Here is a 26,157-nt window from a genome sequence, read left to right as displayed (position 1 = left end):
TGTTGACCAGGATGGTCTCGATCTCTTGACCTCGTGATCCACCCGCCTCGGCCTCCCAAAGTGCTGGGATTACAGGCTTGAGCCACCGCGCCCGACAATTATTCTTAACTATTATCAGTCACTGCCTGCTCTGACCCAGCCTTTAGTCTGAAGCCTACATTTCCTTTGGCGTGTGTATCCCTCCTATAGCTGGGCCAGGGCTCCTCAGATCTTTAAAAGTCAAGTGTCTGAGGCAACTTTAGGTCAGGCGTTGGAGTATGGGTAGAGGGCCCTTTCTCCTAGGAGGGGCCTCCTATGTAACTTTAACTAGATTCTGTAAGAGATTTAAGACCTAAAATGGCTAAGACTCCAGTCTTTTGTGAGTGTTTGTGTTGGGCCATCGTTATGCTGTCCTCCTGGCTGACTGGCAGGATCGTACTCCTCTGCCTCTCACCTGTCTGTGCTGGCTCACCACTATGAGTGGCTTCTCTCCCTAGTCTGAAAGATTCCCCTTTGCTCCTGAGGGCACGTGGATTTTTGCATCATCAAGAGCAGGTAATTTTCCACTCTCTTTAAAAGGTGAAAGGAGCCTGATCATAGTATGTGCTCAATAAATATTGTTGAATGAATGGTTGAAATAATTACACACTTCTTTTCCCAGACAGCTTTCCTGTTGAAATTAGTTGGTGTTCTTATTTAGTATTCTTTGAATAGAATTACATGGATTGGCTCCCTTGGCTACCTGTGCAGCTTTCCCTACTGTTTTTCCAGCTTGAGTCTTCAAGAGCCAACTGATTTCTAAAACCGTTTGTACCTGGTGTGATTATAAAGCAATGAGACTGATTGTCATATGTCGTTTGTGGGATCCGTCTCAGTTACTTTATAGCCATACCTGGTATCTTATACCACAGATCATGGCCTGTTGAACAACATTTTAAAAGAGACTTCTAAATGGAAATCTAAAGTGGTTTAGCATTATTTTATGATTGTCTCTAACTTACTGATCAGAACTCTTATTCAGAAAGGTAATTAGATGTTAACTTTATTGCTTGCTTTAATTTTATAGGTTTTTTTCTTTTTGTTTGTGGATTTTTAATCAGTATTGTGATAAACTGCTATTCTAATAAAGTGGCTGTAACAATTTTGAGTAAGGTAGTAAAAAGGTTTATGTTCCATTGAGTTACATTTTCCATAAAACTCCTTTTACTGTTGTATTTCTCCTCTATTTTTTGAGGGTCTCTCTGTCACCCAGACTGACGTGCAGTGGCGTGATCTCAGCTCATTGCAGCCTTGGCTTCCTGGACTCTAGTGATCCTCCCACCTCAGCCTCCTGAGTAGCTGTGACCACAGATACATGCCACCATGCCTGGCTAATTTTCCTGTTTTTGTTAGAGATGGGGTTTCACCATGTTGCTTAGGCTGGTCTTGGACTCCTGAGCTCAAGTAATCCACCTGTCTCCCAAAGTGCCGGGATTATAGACATGAGCCATGCGCTGGGCCCTGTAGAATTTCTTTTCAGTTGCACGTAGTCTTTTGTGACTGCATGTAACACAAAGATGGTTCTTTTAGCTAAATATGATAAATGAAGCATGTAATACCAAATATTTCAATGTATTATTCATTGAAGAATCATTGAAAAGGACAAGTTTTAGAGACTTTTGCTTGTTTGTTTTGTTGGTTTACATTTATATGTATAAACCTTATTCAAATTCAAATAAGTGGTAATAATTTTGTTTCCTGAAATAAAATGTTTATTTCCCTTCTAATGACCCCTAGTCTCTCTTAAGGGCTCTTCTGGAGAAGGCAAATGTAGAAGTTATATGTTGCCACCAGCAGCTTCAGCTTGTGAAAGAACAGCCGCTGATAGATTGATAGAAGCTTCTCTGTTTCCTTAAAAGACAGTGGGAAGTTACTTCCTTTGTGGAGGAGGAAAGGGATAGCAGTCTCCTGCTGTCCATAGGAAGGGGTATTCAATTCTTTTATGGTTAATGCTTCTGGAAATTATGTAGGGAAAAGACCTAGGTAACTAGAAAGCAACTTAAGACCATCCTCATAAGTTAATTTACATAGCCTGTGACTGTGGGCAGACCTCTGGACAACTGTTAGAGGCTGGAGGTATTTTGATGCCAAACCAGTCCAAAATGTTGAAGTCTGGACCTCTTTCAGGAATGTTTGATTTCCAGAAGAATTCTTGGGTAAACTAGCAAGGAGCCTCACTTCACTCAATTCTGGACATAAGACCCAAGTTAGTTTCAGATGTCGCTAATAAAGGGTGCCAGCATTTGACACTTTGTAGCTCTGTTACCAGCTGTATGTCCTTGTCTCGGTGAGATTAGAAAGCTCAGCATCCTGTACTTGTTTTTGTTCCTTGCACTAGTTCTCCACATGGTGGGTGCTCCATGAATGTTCCTAGACTGATTAGTGCAAGAAGTACCATTTTATGCTATAAAAACAGCACTTTTCTTCATTTCTTAAGGAATTAAGACTTTCTGAAGATCATTTTAAAATAGAAAAGGTTTTACAGTGTAAATCTACCATGATGTTGATACATTTCTGTTGGTATATAATGTTATGCTGTCTGTTGTTACATTTGGCTGGTTTAATAATCTTTTTTTTTTAAATGTAGTTGTCAGAGAAGTTAATATGGTTCTTAACACTGCAATCGTTTTATGCCTTATGTCTAAGTCTTAAGTACCACACAACAAATTACATGTTCCCACTTGGTGCCAGCATACCCAGCTGCAGCTTCATTTCAGCTGAGAAGTGGAGTCTGCATACCCTTTCCATTAGCAAACATTACAGTAGTTGACCTACGTGGCGTGTTTATATATTTGATGTTTCTATAAATTGTAAATGTCACTTGAGTATATATATTTATTTTATATTACAGGCACTGGAGATATTATTGCTGTCATGATAACAGAATTGAGGGGTAAGGATATTTTGAGTTATCTGGAGAAAAACATCTCTGTACAAATGACAATAGCTGTTGGAACTCGAATGCCACCGAAGAACTTCAGCCGTGGCTCTCTAGTCTTCGTGTCAATATCCTTTATTGTTTTGATGATTATTTCTTCGGCATGGCTCATATTCTACTTCATTCAGAAGATCAGGTACACAAATGCACGCGACAGGAACCAGGTGAGCTGCCAGTACTCAACAGTGATTGGTTCTTACCAGCCAGAGTTCACAGACATTTGTCGTCATCATGCGTCTTACTAACATGTTTTTTGTTTTAAAAAATATTGTTACCCTCACTCAGTCAATTTTAAGATGTTGAAAATGTCTACACAATAATTTAAGGGATATTTAAAATAACCTAAAGGGTACTAAATTTATTGTGATCACCTTGAATATTCTAGTTAGGTAGATAGCTGATATCATAGCTGATATCATAGTATTATCTAGATAATTCTATTAATTTGGAGAAATATCAGAAAGTTGCATTTTTAAGCTAGTAACTGTGGATGTTTCTGGTAATGGGAATCGGTAGGGAGGTTAGGGAGACTTCACTTTACCCCTTCCTACGTGAAATTCTTTCCCATGTGAATTTTGAACTGGGAAAGTATGATCTATTCAGAAAACAACATCAGTGAAAAACCCCTGTCATCTAAGTTCAGACATGGGGTAAGGGTGAGGTGGGGAAGACCAATAGAAGAGGTCTGTCTAGATAGTCATCCTAGAAGTTCCATTGACAACATGTCTGAGGTACTCTGGGAATTTGGGTTGAGTGAATAAACCAAGAAAGGCAGTGTGCTTCCCTGGTATGAGGGCCTGGAGATGGTGGCTCTCAGTTGGTAACTTAAGCTTGTTTGTATGTGCTGTGGACAGAGTACCCACCCTAGGAGCCAGGTTCGAGGTGTTTGGTCCCTATCCTAGACTTTTCATACAGAAAACTAAGAAGTGACTTGCTTGGAGAGTGATTTGGGGCCAGTTTTTATATAAGGCTACCTTCTCCTAACACAGTACATCCATGTCTCTGTGGGAAGTGGGCATTGGGATTTTTATCCTTCCTCATTCTACTGAAAGAAGCACAGACTTTGGCATGGAACAGGTCTCAGTTCAAATCCCTCCTGTACCACCAGTTTACCATGATCCCTCATCCCTGTTGGACAGTTTATTTAGCATCTCAACTTATTTCTTTATCTGAAAGTAGATATACCTGAACACTAGTTTATTGAAGCTTTTCGTGCCAGGCTCTCCCTATGCACTTTTAATTTTTTTTTATTTTGATAATGTTTATATTTGTAATTTTGGACTTAACAAAAAAATTTGCAAGATTAGTGTCAAGTATTCCCTTCACTCAGATTCTACAGCTATTGATATTTTACTGTATTTTCTTTTCTATGTAGTTATACTTTTTTTTAATTAAAAAAAAATTTTTTTTAAGAGACAGGGTCTTGCTCTGTTGCCCAGGCTAGAATGTGGTGTCATCCATGGCGCACTGCAGCCTCCAACTCCTGGGCTCAAGCGATCCTCCTGCCTCAACCTTCTGAGTAGCTAGGACTAAAGGTATACACCACCATCCTCAGCTAATTTTTAAATTTTTTGTACAGACCAGGTCTTGCAGTGTTGCCCAGGCTGGTCTCAAATATTTGGGCTCAAGCAGTCTTCCCACCTTGGCCTCCCAAAGTGCTGGGGTTATGGGTATGAATCACCACCCTCAGACTTTGTATTTGAGAGTAAGTTTGAGATATGATGCCATGTTACCCTTAAATGCTTTGTTACATATTTTCAAAAAATAGGAACATTCTCTTACATAACCATGGTGTGATTATCAAAATCAGTAAGTTAACATTGATATAATACATTATCTGACTTATAGACCTTTTTTGGGTTTTATAAAACTGGCTCAATAATGACCTTTATAGCAGAGAAAATCCTGGATTGATTGGAGTTTATTGGATTTTGCATTCAATTGTCTCTCTTACTTGGTTTTATGACATTGATGTTTCTGAAGAGTACAGATCAGTTATTTTGTATTTGACTTTACCTGATTTCTTGTGTTCCTTCATGATTAGTTTCAGGTTATATGCATTTGGGGAAATTTGTAGATTTGCTTGCATTTGTAAGAGATAATGCAAATACAAAGAGATCTCTTATCCCCTTCACTAATTTTCTCCCTGTGGTAACATCTTGCATAACTGTGGTCAATATCATAACCTGAAAATTGGTATGGATACATGATCTTTCTGAATTCCCTGCAGTCTTCCCACCTCTCCAGTTTAATTTGTACTTATTTGTGTATGTGTGTGTCTGTCTTTAGTCTGTGCAGTTTTATCGCATGTGTAGATTCATATAACCAACATCACAGTCAGGATACAGACCAGTTCCATCAGCAGGATCCCTTGTGCTACTCTTTTATAACCACAGCTGCCTCCCTCCCTCCCTCTTCCCTAATCCCTGGGTACCATTAGTCTGTTTCTCATCTCTATAGTTTTCTCATTTCAAGAATGTTACATAGGTGGAATCATGGGCCAGGTGCGGTGGTTCATGCCTGTAATCCCGACACTTTGGGAAGCCAAGGCAGGGGGGACAACTTGAGGTCAGGAATTCAAGAGCAGCCTGGCCAACATGGCAAACCCCATCTCTACTAAAAATACAAAAAGTTAGCTGGGCAAGGTGGTGTGTGCCTGTAGTCCCATCTACTTGGGAGGCTGAAGCATGAGAATTGCTTGAACATGGAAGGCAGAGGTTGTAGTGAGCTGTGATCGTGCCATTGCACTCCAGCCCGGGTGACAGATGAAGACTCTTATCTTCAAACAAAACAAAAATGTTATATAGGTGGAATCATACAGCATGTAACCTCTAGAGTTTGAATTTCTTCACTCAGCATAATTACCTTGAGATACCTCCAAGTTGTTATGTGTATTAATTGTTTATTCCTTTTTATTGCCGAACAGTATCCCATGGTTTGGGTGTACCACTGTTTGTTTAACCACTCACTTATTGAAGGATATCTGGATTGTTTTCAGGTTTTGGCTATTACAAATACAGCAGCTGTGAACAATCACATACAGGTTTTGATGTGAACATGAGTTTTCATTTCCCTGGGATAAATGTGTAATTGCTGAGTACAGTGTAAATTCCAAGAGTGCAGTTTTGGGGCTATTAGATAAGCATGTATTTAGTTTTGTAGGAAACTGTTACACTCTTTCTTCAAAGTGGCTGTACTATTTTGCATTCCCACTAGAAATGTGTGACTGAGTTCCTCCACACCCTCGACAGCACTTGGTGTTTTCATCTCTGGTGATTGTTTAGTTGTGTAGTAACATCTCTTATGGTTTTAGTTTGTATTTCTTCAATGACTGCTAATGTTAGACATTTTTTTTGTGCTTGTTTGCCATCTGTATATCCTCTTCAGTGAAATGTCCTTTCATGTCTTTTGCCCGTTTTCTACCTAGATTGTTTTTCATGGTTGAGTTTTGAGATCTCTTTATGTGTTCCAGATACAAGTCCTTCGTTGGATATGTGGCTTGCAGAGATTATCTCCCAGTCTGTATTTTGTTTTGTTCAACTTCTTAACGAGGTCTTTGAAGAGCAAAAATTTCTAATTTTTATGAAGTTTATGAATTTTTTTTTTGATGAATTGTGCTTTTGGTGTCAACTCTAAAACTCTTTACTTAGCTAGATATCCCAAAGATTTTCTACTTTTTATATTATGTTTTACATTTAAGTCTGTGATCAGTTTATTTGAAGCTTTCCTGTTTTCTAATGTAGAAATTAAGTGCTATAAATTTCTCTCTCAGCATTTCTTTAGCTGTGCCTCACATATTTTGATATGCTATATTTTCATTTTTCATTCAGTCCTATGTATTTTTTTCTTTTGAGACTTCTTCTTTTACCATACATTATTGAGAAGTACATTATTTAATTTCCAATAGTTTAGAGATTTTACTTTTTTTTTTTTTCTCCGTTTTGAGGGAGGGTCTTACTCTGTCACCCAGGCTAAAGTCCATTGGTGCGATCTCAGCTTACTATAACCTCCACCTCCCAAGTTCAAGTTATCCTCTTACCTCTGCCTCCTGAGTAGCTGGGATTACAGGCACACTTGCCCAGGCTGGTCTTGAACTCCTGATCTCAAGTGATCTGTCTGCCTCAGCCTCCCAGAGTGCTGGGATTACAGGCATGAGCCACCATGCCCTACCAAGATTTTACTCTTATCTTAGTGTTACTGATTCCTAGTTTGATTCCATTATGCTCAGAGAAATACTTTATTATTTCAGTCCTCTTCTATTTCTTGAGGTTTGTTTTATAATCTAGGATGTGGTTTGTCTTAGTCAGTGTTTCATTGGTGCTTGGGAAAAATACATGTTCTGCTGTTGGGTGGTATGTTTTCTGGGTGTTAATTAGACTAGTGTGCACAGCTTTTCTTCCTGAGGAGCCAGGCTGGGAGAGCATATTCCCACTGGGCTCTGTGAGACCAGGTGGGAGGAGGATTGTGATTTTTTCCTTGGCGCCTGGCTGGAGTAGAACGAGTGTTACCGCAAATGTTTTCTGATGTTAGGCCATCCTTTTCCTAGTACTTTGGCTAGAGAGTTGGGCTTTTCTTGGCTTTTTCTGGGGCCAGGGGGTGAGGGTGCTCTGGTCCTGTTGGCAGTTCTAGATTGGAGGCTTCTGCAGCACATTGTCAGTGATCTATGGGGGCAGTAAGGAAGCTCAGAACCCACCATCCGTTTCTCATGTATTGAGGGCCCCCGACAGCCCACCTCCTTTTCTCACTTATGCTGTATACTTTAAAAAAAAAAAAAAAAACTAAACTAAAGATCTGTTTTTTGACATAGGAAACACTGAAAGTAAAATGATAAGGATCTGCTCTGAAATGGTGTTCTTGACAGGCAAGCCTGTGGTAGCGGACTGTATGTAGCACACCCTGAGGACTTTGGAACAAAGGCTTACAGTTATCGGAGGAGCCTGCTATTGGAAGATAGTACTTTAATTAGCACCCAGTGTGAGGCCTGGGGGTGATGAAGGAGTAAACGTGATTACCATCTGGTGCAGGCCACAAACAACAAGCTTGTTTCCTAGCATTTATTTTGCGGCTGACTGCATGCATGATCTTTCCAAAGTGTCTCTCTCCAGATGCTATGGTGGTGGAAAACGATGTTCTAACCTTTTTTCCTCCTTCCGTTTTCCCTAAGGTTGACAAATGCTTGATGAAATTTTTATGTGGCTTAAAAAGCTTAGCTTATTAAAGTTTAATAAGAAGGTGGCAGCAGCTAGACTGGTTGAAACTTTTGGCTATTTTAAAAGAGAAGCCAGAATATTAGCAAAGGAAAAACAGTGAGTTAAAGGACAGACTCTGATTTTCTCCCACAAACTGTTGTTGTTGGTTTTTGTTTTGCTTTTTTTTGAGACAGAGTCTCACTCTGTTGCCCAGGCTGGAGTGCAGTGGTGCGACCTTGGCTCACTGCAACCTCTGCCTCCCAAGTACCTGAGATTGCAGATGCATGGCACCATGCCAGACTAATTTTTGTATTTTTAGTAGAGATGGTGTTTCACCATGTTGGCCAGGCTGGTCTCAAACTCCTGACCGCATGTGATCCTCCTGCCTTAGCCTCCCAAAGTGCTGGAATTACAGGCATGAACCACCACATCCGGTCCCTACAAACTGTTGTGAAGCAGTTCTTCCTGTAGAACATGCTACCAAAGAGATCCATGCATTGTAAATAGCTTTCCACATGCAGTAAAATGCTCACAATTGAGAACATTTTACATGTGATATAAGAATCTAATGCTTTGGCTTTTCAGTTCATGGCTAAGTGTCTGTGGTTTGCTCTTCCTGAAAAACTATCAGAATGTATCTAAATACTATCTAGAGGTGCAGGTAGCTCAGATGATGGCTGGTGGTTTCTAAAGCAGAACAATGAAATTTTCATTTTACTGTGTAGGAATGGGGCAGATGTAAAAAAAAAAAAGAAAAGAAAAGAAAAAAAATAATGTAATGGACCAGTGTGGGGGAAAAAAAAAAAAAAAAAGGAATGGGGCAGATGTAAAATATTCTACAACTTCAAATGGACTCCTGAATTTAGAATGTATTCTTAAAAATTCCCAGTGAAAATGCATATGGCTTTTAAGATATTTAAAATTTGTAAAAGCTTCTTGCCATAACATGTGTATATAATATTCTTTGACTTTGTAAATATCTCAAGGTTGCTGAAATGACGTATGCTCTTATTGCCGATTTTCATCATGAAAGTTCAGTGAATAGCTAATTGGAGAATGCATTTGCCTGTCAGAGTGTGGAAATACATTGAACATTCCTTTGTCAGGGAAAGGCTAAAACTTTGCATGAGTACAGTTAATCTTTGAAAACTGATGGGTTCAGAAGATTTTTTTTTCTTCCAAATTGGGAGAGAGGAAGTATTGTATATACTGCCAAGATTTTTCCTACAGAAAAGGATTATATGACCCCAAAGCAGACTTCTTTTGTCATTTTGATTGGCAGAGTGAATTTTGTTCATTATGTTTCCTAAGGATTAACAATTCCAAAAGAACTGGAAAGGGGGAATAGGTGTTTGAACTGAGAAGTCATCATCTTACCAGTTTTAAAAAGATACTGCAAATACTCTGTTACCTTCTTTTTCATCTTTTGCTTATCATCAATTTATGTAAATAACACTTTTCATATACAGAGACTGTATGCCTTCTAAATGTTGTAATTCAAGGGCTTAAGATCTGATTTTTTAAAATTACAAAATATGCTCTTAAGCTCATAGTGTTTAGAAGATAATTCATTTCTATATCCTTGGGGTGTAGCATGGGGTCTGGCATGTCACACTGCCTCAGTAAATATTTAAATGAATTCAAGAATGAGCTTACATTCTGTTGGAATGGCAGATGCAGTCAAAATACTGTGTGGTATAAGAGTTATTCTTTGTGGGCAGAGTGATTTTAACTCTCAGTGAGTCAAGGACACTTCACAGAGAAGGTAGGTAGTGACCTTGGAGCTGAATTTTAAAGGATGAATAAGACTTCATCAGACGGAGATGAAGGAGAGTCAGGCAGACGGATCATTTTCCACATGAGAGTTGAATGACTGGAACATCAGGAATAGTGGGCAGGAGACTTGTGACTGTTTAACTGATATAAGATGAATAAATTGTCACTAGACTATGAAGAGCCTGAATCAGAAAGTTAGACTTTATAATCAGTATGGTTTTTTAGCAGTGTAGTGATGCATTTTTTTTTTTCTGATGAGAGAAGCTTATGGAGAAGGAGCTATTAACAGAGGAAATGTTGACGAGCAAAGGAGGATGATACTAATAAAGCCATGTAAAGAGGAGAGGAGTGATCTGGGCACAGGCAGACGGTTTCTTGGAAAAGAGTTAACAGATGCTTCTTTTGTGGGAAAAAAAATAGAAAAAATTGTGGTGAATGAATGAAGAAGGGTGCAGACTACAAGGCACCAAGGCACTTTCCATTGGGGGAAAAAAAACTTTTTTTTTTTTTTTTTTTTGAGATGGAGTCTAACTCTGTTGCCTAGGCTGGAATGCAATGGTGCTATCTCAGCTCACTACAACCTCTGCCTCCTGGGTATAAGTGATTCTCCCGCCTCAGCCTCCTGAGTAGCTGGGACTACAGGCACGTGCCACCATGCCTGGCTAAATTTTGAATTTTTAGTAGAGATGGGGTTTCAGCATGTTGGTCAGGCTCGTCTCAAATTCTTGACCTCGTGATCCACCCGCCTCAGCCTCCCAGAATGCTGGGATTACAGACGTGAGCCAGAGTGTGAGCCACCATGTCTGGCCGGGGGAAAATTCTATACCTAGATTTTACCAATGTTTACAAAAGAAAACTCTACTCTGTGCAGATGCAAACTTACACTATTTATGTGGGAGAGTTCTGATTACTGAAAGGAGAAACCTGAGATGAATTTCATCAAAGTGACCTATCCTCAATACACTCTGAACCATCTTGCTTTCAACAAACTATTCCTCTTAGATCAAGCTGTATGAATTATTTTAACTTGTTTTCTACCAATTCAAATATTTTGTCACTTTGCTTTCAAATACAGAATAGTATTTATTGTTGGCAGATGAGATAAGATGAGATCGTTGACCAGATGAGGTAAGATAATCTGGCCCCTCACAAGCCTCTCAAGCTGTATGCCATAGAAGTCTTTTCGGCATTTTATAGTGGAAGAAGAACTGGAGTAGAAAGGAGATCTATGGTCCTAGTCCAAATACTTACAGTAACTTCAGACAGATCACCTCACCTCTTTCTGAGGCTTGATTTTCTCCTTTATAAAATGCTGCCTTTCTGTGGTTTTGTCGTTTCTGACATTCTTTGTGTGATGAGGTGTAAATTTGAGTAGTGTTATTATTAAAGGAATAGGGTATAGTCTGAAGTATAGAGAATATCAGTAAGTGGGTAGAGTGTTAAGGGAAAATGCTTTGAAACTAGGATTTATACTTAGTGAGTTGCAAACTTTACTATACAAAAGAATCATATGGGAGCTCCTTTTGGGGGCGGGAACACTTTTTAAAATTGCAAATTTCTAATATCTTTCCTCCCCCTAATTCAGCAAGTCTGGTTAGGGCCTACTTTCTAGCTTTTGATATGGACAAATATTAATATTTAATCTCTGCCTCAATCTCCTCTTCTGTAAAATGGGATAATATCATTCTTTTATCATAAAATGATTGTGAAGATAACAGGAGTCAGTACTTGTGAAGGGCTTAGAGTATTACCTAGCACATAGTATGTACTCAATCAACCTTAGTTAGTATAAATTTTATTATTTTATATTATTAAGCACTCAAGGTAGATTTAATGCATCTGCCCCATGGACCACACCTTGAAAAACAGTGACTTAATGGCATGGTGTGTAGGTGAAGGTAAGAGACCTTAATAAACAGTGATCTTCATAAAAGAATTTTGTGCTTCATCTTAGGTACTTGAGAGTTAGCAGGATGCAAATAGCCTTAGAATGAAAATTTAAAAATTCATGGCTTATAGACAGATTCCAGTAAGAGATCAAATTATACACAATACATACACACTTATAGCTGAGGCTTACCTGTCACAAAGTGATGGGAAATGTTAAAAGGACTGACTAAAAGCTCAAGGGATAATTCAGAAGAAGGTAGTAATACTGAAGCCAAGTCCAAAGAAAAATTACCTTCAAGGTATTGATGTTTAATACCAACCACAGAGAAGAGATATTTTGTCCTTCTGCTATAAGAGGTGTTCAAAGTTCAGAGGTGGAAAACATGATACATCTAAATATTGGTAGGTCTCTGATTAGATACCCTACATGCATTCATATCAGCTTGCTGAAGACTGAACTGCTGCCACCAGCACCTGCTCTCTGCTTTTGGCTATTCCATAATGCAGTGTGACGGCAGGCATTCTCACGCGGCTTGTCACCTAGCCAGAAGTCTGGGGCACCTCTCCTCTAACCCTCCTCTTCATTCGTGCTTCCATGTCAGTCAGTCATGAGGTTCTGTCGGTTTTACCTACAAAATCTTTCTTGACTTTGTGCTCTTCTTTCTTTCCCTCCTGCTACTTGCCTAATTCAGGCCCTTTTTGTCTCTGAAATATTAGAGACCCTACTTGGTCTCGCTGCTGCAGCTTTCCTGTGTGACATACATCCTGTGGAGGCAAGATTTGAATTCTCCAAGCCTCAAATAGCATCAGGAACTTTTCTGTTCAAAAGTCTTCAGTGGAATTCTGATCTGAACAAGTTGGAAGCAGTGAGACTCTTGTAAAATCTCCTCAAATTTCTTAATAATAATAATAATAACTCTCATCTGAGTTACCTTAGGAAAATGGCCCATTAGAAATCCTTAGAACTTGTCCTCCTCACAATAAAAGCCCAAACAATAAATAAACAACTTAATGAAAATAACAGAGGGAGAGTACAGGGGTGCGTCTTTGAGGAGTAACAGAAGCTCTGGAGAGCACAGATGTTCGAGATAGCCACACAGAGGTGGGAAGGAAACACTGGGTCTCCACTGCCGCATCCTCTAACCAGGATCAGCTAGGAACCAGGGAGAGCTCACTATGGTGAGGAGGTAAGTGAAAGGATCCCAGCAGCCCCTTCAGCACTATGGATACCTGTGGACCTCAGCACTGGGGTTTCCACCAGTCCTTCCAGGCACTAAGCCCATCTGAGTCTACATAGCTGTGCAACCCACAGAGAAGGAGTTGACACTGTGCTCCAGCCCCTGCAGCCCACACAGCTGCAGTGTTACACCATCTTGGAATTGGAGCTGTGACTGAAGTGTTTCTTGCTTCAGAGCAAGTAGTCATGGCTTCACTTTGTCCCTGAAGCTAAGCTGCCACCAAACCACTCCAGCACAGTGGCCCCATATCTCCAAGCTGAGCTGGGAGCAACTGTTGGCTCTGTTCTTTGGAAGGCCAAGCAGAGGTGGAGCCACTCTACCTATTTTTCTCCCCATTGCTTTGGACTGGAGCTGAAGCAGTATCCTTCCTTTTGGGAAAACAGTACCTTGAACACTCAGAGCAATCGTGCCTCCCCAGTGCCTCAGTTGAAGCAATGCCATGTATCCCAGGAAGTGGTGCATTGGCCATCCAGAATGATGACACATTCCATTACCTAAGCTGAAGCAGCTCCCGGCATCCCAGGGAAATGGTGCCTGACCTATCCAGAAGAGTATGCCCCCTTGGCCTGAGCTGAAGCAGCACATTATCCCTTGGGGAGTTGGTGCCTTGCCAAACTGAGCAGTTGTGCATGCCAGGAATTAGCTGATATAGTACACCATATCTCAGAGAAATGGCAGTGACTGCGCTGAGACACCTTGCCCTTACAGGCCACAGAACCCTAGTACCCTTCTTGCTTGAACCTGGACTAGTCTTCAAGAATTTTAGCTGCTTAGATACCCTTCCTCTTGGAGAGTGGAATTATCACTGTGCTGTTCTCCGCTCTGATGCTGGGTCCACACAACAGCTCTGTTCCCCTAAGCTGGGATACTTGCTGTCATGGCACCTGACTTCACAGATCTGAGCCCTGCCATCGCAGGTTCTAGAGTTAATACTATGTGGTGCTTGATTCCATAGGACCCAAGTTGCCACTGAGCCCTGCTGGCTCATGTTCCTGAATTGCAGCCAGACACTGGACCCAAACTTCCAGAATGCCACTTCTACCTAAAGTCAGGCCAGTGTTATGCCCTAACTCCCAGGGATAGAATCACAGCTACAACTTAGACCTTTAGGTCCAAGGTACTAGTGGGTACATCACAGTCACAGTCCTGACCATGTGGGTAATTTATCCTACCTTGCTACAGTTGCCAAAAATAGGTTTGTGAGACTCTGAGCCTAGGACATGGTCCCATAGTTATTCTGAGCACCTACTTCTGGAATCCATTGCTGCTGCAGCTGCTTGTAGGTGACGTCAGACCTCACACCAAGAGTGATCACTTTGGCTAAGTCTCCTCATGTGGGAAAAGCAAAAATAGTAGGCCCCCAAAGGCCTTTGAAAGTAAGGATAACAACCTATACCACTGCCACAAACATCTACAGACTATACCATCAAGGTATTCATGGTTATTGCTGATGTTGAAGGCAGCTGAAACTGCACAGAGACTGTACCACTGCACCTATCCAGAGACATAGTCACCACACCCTTCCCAACTGGCACACTAAGACTAAACTCTAGGTGAAAATCTTTCTCCAGGAAAATCACTCTAAAAAATTTGAAGGAAGTGATTGCTCCACCAGATGTACAGACATCAACACAGGGACACAAGAAACATGAAATAAGGAAATATGATGCCATCAAAGGAACGTAATTCCCTAGTAACACACTACAATGGGAAAAAACTCAATAAATTGCCAGAAAAGGAATTCAAAATTATGATCTTATGGAAACTCAGAGAAATAAAAGAAAACGTGTAGACAATCAATAGAGTTGGGGAAACAGTTCACATTATGAACAGGAAATTGAACAAAAGAGAAGCAAACAAGTCATGCAGCTGAAGAATTCAATGAATGCAAATAAACATACAGTGGAGAATTTCAACAGCATACTTGATCGTACATAAGAAAGAACCTCTCTACTTGAAGATGGGTCATTTGAAATTAACAAGTCAGGCTGGGTATGGTGGCTCCTGCATGTAATCCCAGCACTTTGGGAGGCCAAGGTGGGCAGATCACAACGTCAGGAGTTGGAGACCAGCCTGGCCAACATGGCGAAACCCTGTCTCTACTAAAAATACAAAAAAATTAGCCGGGCTTGGTATCAGGTGCCTGTAATCCCAGCTACTGGGGAGGCTGAAGCAGGAGAATCACTTGAACCCAGGAGGCAGAGTTTGCAAAAGTGAGCCGAGATCACGCCACTGCACTCAGTCTGGGTGACAGATTGAGAACATCTCAAAAAACAACAACGAAAAGAAATTAAGTCAGAGACAAAAGAAGAATGAAATATAATGAACACCTATAAAACTTATGGAACATTAGGCAAGCAGATATTTGTGTTATGGATATTACAGAAGGAGAGAAGGGGAAAGGCATTAAAAATCTATTTGATAAAATCTGAAAACTTCCCAAGTCTGCAGAGATATATGGACACCAGATCCAGGTAGCCCAGTGGTTCCCAAATAGAATAAATCTGAAAACATCCTCAAGTCACATTATAGTCAAATTGTCAAGAATCAAAGTGTTCACAAAACATCAAGAGAACAGTATCAAATCACATAAGGGAATCCCTGTTAGACTAAAAACAGATACTTCCACAGAAAGCTTATAGTCCAGGAGAGAATGGAATGATACAATTAGAGTACTTAAAGCAGAAAACTGTCAGCCAAGAAAGAATACTATATCCATCAAAGCCATCCCTCAGAAACGAGGGATAAATAGTCTTTCTAGACAAAGAAAAATTGAGAAAGTTACACATCTTGAAAAGACAGTATTCACTACCAGGAAAACATGCAAGAGTATGAAAGTCACTGGTAGAGAGCAGATACATACACAAAGGAGAAAAAGAAAGGAATCAAATCTCAGCACTACAGTAAACCACCAAACCTTAATGATGAACAGGAGAAAACAAAAGTAACAAAGGATATATAAATAACAGCCAAAAGGCAATTAAAAATTGACAGGAATAAGTCCTCACCTACCAATAATAACCTTGAATGTAAGCAGATTAAATTTCACCACTTAAAAGTCATAAAGTGGTGAAATGAAATTTTTAAAACCATGGAACAATCAATATGCTACTTATAAGAAATTCGCTTCACTTTTTTTTTTTTTAAAGACAGATTCTCACCCTGTTGCCTAGGCTGGAGTGCAGTGTTGCGATCTTGGCTCACTGCAACCTCTGCCCCCCGGGTTCAAGCAATTCTCCTGCCTCAGCCTCCCAAGGGTCTGAGATTACAGGCACCCACCACTATACCTGGCTAATTTTTGTATTTTTAGTAGAGACAGGGTTTCACTATTTTGGCCAGGCTGGTCTCGAACTCATGACCTCAGGTGATCTGCCAGTCTCGGCCTCCCAAAGTGCTGGGATTACAGGCATTAGCCACTGGGCCCACCCAACTCACTTCACTTCTAAAGGCACATACAGGCTAAAAATGAAGGAATACAAAAAAATATTCCATGCAAAGGAAAATCAAACCTGAGCAGGAGTGGCTGTACTTGTATCTGATAAAACAGGCAGGGCACAGTGGCTCAAACTTGTAATCCCAGCACTTTGGGAGGCCAAGGCAGGTAGATCACTTGAGGTCAGGAGTTTGAGACCATCCTGGCCAACATGGCAAAACGCTGTCTCTACTAAAAATACAAAAATCAGCCAGACGTGGTGGTGCACACCTGTAATCCCAGCTACTCGAGAGGCTGAGGCAGAGAACCGCTTGAACCTGGGAGGTGCAGGCTGCAGTGAGCTGAGATCACACCACTGCACTCCAGCCTGAGCGACAAAGCGAGACTCATCTCAGGAAAAAAAGAGATAAAACAGACATTAAATAAAATATTGAAAAATCAAAATTCAAAGATCATAAGATAATGATAGAGATCAGTTCAGCAGGGGGATATAATCATTGTAAATATATATACACCCAACACTGGAGCACTCAGATATATAATAAAACATAAATATGTACATAAAATATTAGTTCTAGAGAGAGAGATAAACTCTAATACAATAATAAGTTGGGGAATTCAACACCCCACTCATCATTAGACAGACCATCTAGACAGAAGGTAAAGAAACATTGCATTTAAACTGCACTTAGACCAAATGGAAGTAATACATTTACAATATATTTCATCCAGCAGCTATAAAATACACACAGTTTTCATCACCAGTAGAGCATTCTTTAAGATTGGCCACATGTTAAGCCACAAAACAAGTCTTAACAAAATTAAAGGATTTGAAATCAGCTATGCATCGTTTTGCTTGCATGTATATAGTCCCAGCTACCTGGGAAGGTGAGGCAGAAAGGATCTCATGAGTCCAAGACCAGCCTGGACAATATAGTGAGATGGTGTTTCTTAGTTTTAAAAACTTTTTTACAATTAAAATCATATGAAAGATCTTTTCTGACCACAAATAGAATAAAGCTAATAATCAGTAACAATAGAAACTTTTGGAACTATACAAATACATTAAAATTTACAAACGTGCTCCTAAACAACCAATGGGTCAGTGAACAAATTAGGAAAGAAACTTTAAAATTTCTTCAAAAAAATGAAAAGAGCTTACTAAAACCTACGGAATACAGCAAAAGCAGTATGAAGAGGGAAGTTTACAGCAGTTAACATCTATATCAAAACAATAGATTTGAAATAAACAATCTAATGATGCATCTCAAGAAACTATAAAAGCAAAAACAAAGTAAACCCCAAATCAGAAAAAGCAGAAAAATAATGAAGTTCAGATCAGAAATAAGCGAAATCAAGACTAAAAGGCCAGGCATGGTGGCTCATGCCTGTAATCCCAGCACTTTGGGAGGCCAAGGCAGGCAGATTGCTTGAGTCTGGAGTTTGAGACCAACCTGGGCAACATAGCAAAACCCCATCTTTACAAATAAAAATACAAGCATTAGCCAGGAGTGTTGGTATGTGCCTGTAATCCCAGATATTCAGGAGGCTGAGATGGAAGAATCAGTTGAGGCAGAGGTTGCAGTGAGCCAAGATCACGTCACTGTACTCCAGCCTGGACAACAGAACGAGACCCTGTCTCCAAAAGAAATAAAGTAAGACTTAAAAAAAAATACAAATGATCAATTAAATAAAAAGATTTGAAAAAATAAAATTGACAAACCACTAGTAAATTTTCCCACATATGTACCAACATAGAATGAAGAGGAAATAGAAAACCTGATGAAACAAACCAAATTAGTAATGAAAGTGAATCTATAATTTAGTCTCCCTTTAAAGAAAAGTATGGCACCTTATTTTTCACTGCAGAATTCTGCCAGACATTTAAAGAAGAGCTATGCCAATTCTTCTCATACTTTTTCAGAAAATTGAAGAGAAGGGAACTCTTCTGAATTCAATCCACAAAGCCAGCATAACCCTAATAGCAATACCATATGAAGACACAACAAAATAAAGAAAAATATAGACAAGAATCCTTGATGAACATAAATTTTTAAATCCCCAAAAAAATTCTAACAAACTGAATCCAGCAGCACATTGAAAAGGGCATTCATGATGAGCAAGTGGGATTTATCCTAGGGATGCAAGGATGGTTGAACATATGCAAATCCATAAATGTGATGCATCACATCAACAGAATGAAGAACAAAACCATGTGGTAATGCCAATAGATGCAGAAAAAGCATTTGATAAGTGGCTTCATGATATAAACTCTTAACAAGTTATGTTAAGGAACATACTTCAGCACGATGAAGGCCATATATGACTTACCAGAACCAATATCATACTGAATGTAGAAAAGCTGAAAACATTTCTACTAAGATGTGGAAAAATACAAGGATGCCCACCTTCACCACTTTTATTTAACATATTACTGCAAGTCGTTTTAGGACTAATAAATTAAGTAAAGTTGCAGAATACAAAATTAACATACAGAAATCAGTTGCATGTATATACACAAATCACTGAAAAAGAAATCAAGAAATCCGTTTTATTTACAATAGTCACCAAAAAATAATAAAATACATACGAATAAGTTTAATCAAGGAGGTGAAAAATCTCTGCAAGGAAAACTGTAAAACACTGCTGACAGAAATTGAAGAGGGAACAAAAATAGACATCCCACGTTCATAGATAGGAAAAATTAATATTGTGAAAAGGACAATACTATCAGAAGTGACCTGCAGATTGAATGTAATCCCTGTCAAAATGCCAGTGATATCATTCACAGAAATATAAAACACAATCTTAAAATTTGTACAGGTTTTCCCCCCCCAAAGATAGCAGATTAGAGGCTTTTCCAGCATGGCTAACCCACTTGGAAAGAACAAAATCATGTGTAGATAGTCACACCGTTAACTTTTATCCAAGAAGGAACACAGGCATTAAACAAAACTTCAGACACTGGGAAAGAGAAAATTGGGAGAGAGCCCTCCTGTCAGAGTCTGGATGCTAAAATGGAGAAAATCTTGAATACAGGAGATAGAGAGTGAGCGTTTCTCTGCAATCCATCTTCCCATTGGAGAATTGTGCAATCCAGGCCACAGGAGAGCAACTTGAGCCTCCCAAGCCCTCAATCTTACTTAGGGAGTGGCTGACAGACATGGAAAAGGAACACCTGGGATGATTCCCATGCATTTTCCCAGACATGGTGGCTGATAAGAGGACTCCATTCTCAATCCTAGCTCATAGAAAACTCTGTGGGATCCTGTGACATAGCAGCAGCATCTGTTAGCATTATAAAGTCTCATGCCAGGATTGGAGCACTGGGTCTTTGGTAGGAAAGGGGCCTACACAGCCAGAAATGAGAAGTGAGTACAGATTGGGTCCCCAGCTTGGGCACTAGGATTGGACCCCTGCACCCCTAATAATGGGACTGGAGCAGGAGATTTGCTTGAGAGGTGTGGTTTTGACCTCAGTAGCAAGTTTTACTGTGTAAGCTCTGTGGGCTGAAGGCAGACTGTATGGTCTGTCTGATTCCTGTGGTTGGGATAAGGAAACGAGTCCTGATGGTTCTGGAGAGTACGAGAGGCAGGTCCCATACTGTTTGCCTGGTTTTAACAGTGGGTTTGCCCTTGCCGTCCAGTGTTGGGACATTGGTGCAACGTCACTTGCCCTCATCTTTGTCTAGGCATTTCTACAGAGTCTGGCAGCTGTCCTTAGATCCCTGTCAGAGCCAATGCTTGTGCCTGCCATTGATGGACCAAATGACTGTCTTGCCCAATACAGCTCTACCCAGCTTCATCTCTTCACCACTCCTCTCCTCTCCCCCAAGGCTGAGTGGAAGACCCAAACCACTGAGTTTTCCCTGGCCCAACCCATTGCCTGGGGCACTTAAGTACTCCTGGTTAACAGAGATAAGTCTTAAACCCTGTTGTTACAACCCCAAAAAGCTCTGACCTGCAACTATCACCTGCTAGCATGGAATTTGATCCATATAGCCCATTACAACATTCGGTTACACAAGTGCAAAGCACTTGATGACAAAAGCCTCTCGTGACTTCTATTACCACCATTGCTTATGCCATCCCAGCTACTCAAGAGGTTATCAGCCAGCTCACCTACCCAATACACCATTACTATAAACAGCATTTGAGAAAGCCACCACACTCAGTCTGTTTATATCCAAGGAAATCATAGAGTATTTGCTAATGAACATACCCAGAAGCAAAGTCAAACAGTCCTATCAAATTATATGATAGTAACATCCTCAGGATTAAAAAAAGTCCCACTCCAACTAAAGTAAATTCAAAAATAAGGACAAGCAGCCGGGCGCGGTGGCTCACGCCTGTAATCCCAGCACTTTGGGAGGCCGAGGCGGGTGGATCATGAGGTCAAGAGATCGAGACCATCCTGGTCAACATGGTGAAACCCCGTCTCTACTAAAAATACAAAAAATTAGCTGGGCATGGTGGCACATGCCTGTAATCCCAGCTACTCAGGAGGCTGAGGCAGGAGAATTGCCTGAACCCAGGAGGCGGAGGCTGTGGTGAGCCGAGATCATGCCATTGCACTCCAGCCTGGGTAACAAGAGCGAAACTCAGTCTTTAAAAATAAATAAATAAATAAATAAATAATAATAATAATAATAATAAGGACAAGCAACTATTTCTGCAGATGTGAAGAAATCAACATAATACTATAGGAAGTATGAAAAAGAAAGATAATAGGACACCCCCAAAAGAACACAGTAATTCTCCAACAATAGGTCCTTAAAAGAAGTCCTCAAAATGTCAAATAATACAAATTTTTAATTTTAAAAACAACTCCTGGAAATGAAATATTCATTGAAGGAATTACAAAATGCATTTGAAAGCTTTAGCAATGATTTAGACCAGGAATTTCCAACAGTGATCTAGAACAGGGGTACTGGTCCATGATCTGTTAGGAACCAGAACACACAGCAGGAGCTGGGCATCAGGTGAGTGATTGAAGCTTCATCTGTATTTACAGTAGCTCCCCATTGCTAGCTTTACTGCCTGAGCTCTACCTCCTCTCAGATCAGCAGTGGCATTAGATTCTCATAGGAGTTCAAAGCCTGTTGTGAACTGTGCATGCAAGGCATCTAGGTTGCATGCTCCTCATGAGAATCTAATGCGCCTAATGACCTTTCACTGTCTGCCATCTATTTGCAGGACAACAAGTTCAGGGCTCTCACTGATTCTACATTATGGTAAGTTATATAATACTATATATTACAATTTAATAGTAATAGAAATAAAGTGCACAATAAATGTAATACACTTGAATCATCCTGAAACCATCCCCTGCCCGCCAGTCTGTGGAAAAATTGTTTTCCACAAAATCAGTCCTGAGTGCCTAAAAGATTGGGGGCCACTGATCTAGATCAGGCAGAAGAAAAAAATCTCAATAACAAAAGTGTTTTGGATGAATCTGGTCACACAGAAATACAGAAAAGAAAGGCTTTAAAAGAACAAACAAAGCCTCCAAGATAAAGCAACTAAGCTTTGAATCATTGGTGTTCCAGAGGAAGAAGAAAAAAGCAAGTTTAGAAAACTTAAGGAAATAATTGATGAAAAAAACTTCCCTAGTCTAGCAAGACATCAAGTCATTCAGATACAAGAGGCACAAAGATTAACAGGCAAATACATTGCAAAAGGACTTCACCATGACCTATAGTCATCAGATTACTTAAAGTCAATGTGAAGGAAAAAAATCTAAAATCAGCAAGAGAAAAGCACCTAGTCACCTATAAAGGAAGCTCCATCAGACAAACAGCAGACCTTCTCAGCAGAAACCTTGCAAGCCAGAAGAGAATGGGATGCTATTTTCAGAGTGCTCAAAGAAGAACATTTTTCATCCAGCTAGAATAAACTTCATTAGTGAAGGAGAAATCAGATCTTTCTCAGACAAGCAAACACTGAGAAAATTCTTCACCACTGGACTAATAACTACAGGAAATGCTCAAAGGAGTCCTAAATATGGAAATAGAAGATTGATATTCACCATTATAAAAACACATGAAAGTATAAAATTCACAGGCTTCATAAAACAATTACACAAAGGAAGAAGAGAAAGGCATCAAATGGCACCATGACAAAACTCCATGAAACCACAAAGGAAAAACAATTTACAAAACAGCTAGATAATAAATTTCAGGAACAGAATGTCACTTATCAGTGTTAACCTTGAACCTAAATGGATTAAATGTTCCACTTAAAAGATAAAACCTGGCTGAATGGATTTTTTTAAATGACACAACTATATTTCATTTTAAAAAATGACAAACAGACTGAAACTATCCTTGTGCTAGTCCATGGAATTGTCTTCTTAACAAGAGCAATAATTACCTTTCTAGACACATAGACTGAAAGTGAAGGGATAAAAAAAGATATGCTACATAACCCAAAAGCAAAAGCTATTCTTATCTCAGATAAAACAGACACAACAGACTGAAAGTGAAGGGATAGAAAAAGATATGCTACATAACCAGAAAGCAAAAGCAAGTAGAAATAGCTATTCTTACATCAGATAAAACAGACATTATGTAAAAAATAGAAAAGACAATGTAAATAGATAATAGTAAGGTATCAATTCTGCAAGAGGATATTACAATTCAAAATATTTATACACCCAATACCAGAGTACTCACAAATAAACAAAGCTAATATTAGCCCTCAAGGGGTAGATATACTCTAATACAATTATGGTTGGGGAATTCAGTATCCTGCTAATATGGTTTGACTGTCCCCACCCAAATCTCATCTTGATTTATAGTTCCCATGATCCCTGTGTGTCATGTGAGGGACCTGGGGGGAGGTAATTGAATCATGGGGGTGGTTAACTCCATGTTGTTCTCGTGATAGAGAGTGAGTTCTTACAAGACCTGATGGGATGGTTTTATAAGCATCTGGCATTTCCCCTGCTGGCACTCCTGCTGCCTTGTAAATAGGTGCCTTCTGCCTTCATTGTAAGTTTCCTGAGGCCTCCTTAGCCATGTGGAACTGAGTTGTTTAAACCTCTTCTTTATAAATTACCCAGTCAGGGGTATTTCTTCATGGCAGCATAAAAACAGACTAATACACCCACTGTCAGCATTGGACAGATCATCTAGACAGAAATTAACAGAATACTTTGGATTTGAACTGTACTGTACACCAAATGGACCTAACAGACATATACAGAACACTGTATCAAATTGCTGCAGAATACACATTTTCCACATCAGCATATGGAACATTCTTTAGAAACACTACATATTAGACCACAAAACAAGTCTCAACAAATTTTTAAAAATGGAAATTATTTCATGCATCTTCTGAGAACACAGTGGAATAAAACTCAATAACAAGAGAAACTTTTTATTTACATGGAAACTAAACAAAATGATCCCTAACTACCATAAGGTCAGTGAAGTATTAGAAAGGTATTTCCTAAGTTTTTGAAATAAATGAAAATGGAAATAAAACATACCAAAACCTACAAGATACAGCAAAAGCAATGCTAAGAGGAAAGTGTTTATAGCAATGAATTCCTAAATCAAACAATTAGAAATATTTCAAATGAAGAGCCTGGTTATATACGTCAAGGAACTGGAAAAGCAATAATGAAGCAAAGCCAAAATTGGTAGAATGAAAGAACTAATAAAGATTATCATGCAACTAAATGAAATAGAAACTAAAAACAGAATACAAAGAATCAACAAAAGGAAAAGTTGTTTTTTTTCAATAGATAAACAGCTAAAAGACCAACCACGAAAAAAGAAGCCCCTAATAAAATCAGAAATGAAAAAGGAGACATAACAACTGAAACCAACAAAGTACAAAGGATCATCAGAGACTTGTGAAGAACTATACACAAACACACTGGAAAACCTAAAGAAAATGGATAAATCCCTAGCCATGTACAACCTACCAACATTGAACATAGAAGAAATAGAAAACATGAACAGAGCAAAAAATAGTAATTACGGTGAATCTAGTAATAAAGTCTTCTGTCAAAGAAAAATGCAGGACCGAATGGCTTTACTGCTGAATTCTGTCAAATTTATAAAGGAGAATTAACATCAGTTCTTCTGAAACTATTTCAAAAAATGAAGGAAGAGAGAATTCTTTCTTACTCATTCTATTGGACCCAAATTATTCCAGTATTAAAACCAGACAAGGGCACAACAAAATGAGAAAATGGCAGGCCAGTGTTCTTGAACATGGACACAAAAAATCCTTAATACAAGCAAAGTGAATCCAACAATGCATCAAAAAGATAATCCAGCAATATAATGTGGGATTTGTCCCAGGGATGAAAGGATGTTTTGGCATATGCAAATCAATCATCATGGTGCATCACATCAACAGAATAAAGGACAAAAAATACCAGATTCTCAAAAGACACAGATAAGGTGTTTGATAAAATTCAACACGCTTTGCAAATTAGGTATAGAAGGGACATACTTCAGTATAATGAAGGACATACACAACAAACCCACAGCTAACATCATATTGATTGGGAAAAGCTGAAAGGCTTTGCTTTAATTAAGAACTGGCTCAAGACAAGAATGCCCACTTTTACCTACCACTCCTATTCCACATAGTACTGGAAGTTATAGCCAGAGCAATGAGAACATAGAAAGAAATAAAAGGTGGCCAAGCTCCATGGCTCACACCTGTAATCCCAGCATTTTGGGAGGCCAGGATAGGTGGATCACTTGAGCTCAGTAGTAGAAGACCAGCCTGGGCAATGTGGGGAGACCTCTTTCTCTATAAGAAATACCGGCCGGGCGCGTGGCTCACGCCTATAATCCTAGCACTTTGGGAGGACGAGGTGGGTGGATCACCTGAGGTCAGGAGTTCAAGACCAGCCTGGCCATCATGGTGAAACCCCATTTTAAAAAAAATAAAAAATAAAAGAAATATAGAAATTAGCCAGATGTGGTGGTGTGTGCCTATAGTTCTAGGTAGGTATTCAGGAAGCTGAGGCAGGAGGATCAATTGAACCCAGGAGGTCCAGGCTGCAGTGAGCCACAATCACACCGCTGCCCTCAAGACCCTGTCTCTAAGAAAAAAAAAACTAAAGAAACAAAAGGCATCCATATTGTAAAAGGAATGTCAGTTGTCTCCCTTTTCAGGTTATGTGACCATATGTAGAAAAAAGTTCACCAAAAACTCATAAAACTGATAAATTCAGTAAAGTTGGAGGATACAAAGTTTGTGTACAAAAGTATCATTTCTGTACACCAATAACAGACTAGATAATACAGGAACCAAGAAAGGAATTCTATTTACAATAGTCACATAAAAATAAAATACATAAGAATAATAAATTTAACCAAGGGATATTCTCAAACATGATGAAAGAAATGGAAGGTGTCACACAAAAATGGAAAAAGGTATGTCATTATGTGTAAAATACATGTAGATACTAGTCTGTTTCTATCAAAATATACAAAAATCCATTAAAAAGTTAAAAATTATTAAAACACAAATACTTGGCAGTATTCACAGTTGGAAGAAATGTAAACCACATTAAATTATAACTGCATAAAATTAACAATAGTACATACTGTATTTCATAGCAACCTGTTGCTATTGTGATCTCAAGGGTTGTGAGTATCCGCTTAAAATATCATGTGACATACTCTTTTTTTTTTTTTTTTTT

At 39.3% G+C, this 26,157-nt stretch overlaps 1 protein-coding gene across 3 annotated transcripts in view; it reads left to right on the top strand.

The window, feature by feature from the left end:
* The window catches only part of RNF130 (ring finger protein 130), a 169,254-nt gene that overhangs the window by 73,705 nt on the left and 69,392 nt on the right, over positions 1–26,157 (top strand). For all 3 annotated transcript variants that reach the window (XM_037734480.1, XM_017517281.2, XM_017517282.2), the window contains exon 3: positions 2,870–3,120. In XM_037734480.1, coding sequence (XP_037590408.1) covers positions 2,870–3,120 — 251 coding nt within the window. The remainder of the gene's footprint in view (positions 1–2,869; positions 3,121–26,157) is intronic.

Source organism: Cebus imitator, unplaced genomic scaffold, assembly GCF_001604975.1.
Source record: "Cebus imitator isolate Cc_AM_T3 unplaced genomic scaffold, Cebus_imitator-1.0 Scaffold625, whole genome shotgun sequence".
NCBI lineage: Eukaryota > Metazoa > Chordata > Mammalia > Primates > Cebidae > Cebus > Cebus imitator.
Note: the sequence above shows the minus strand (reverse complement) of the source record. Positions and strands in the feature narration are given on the sequence as shown.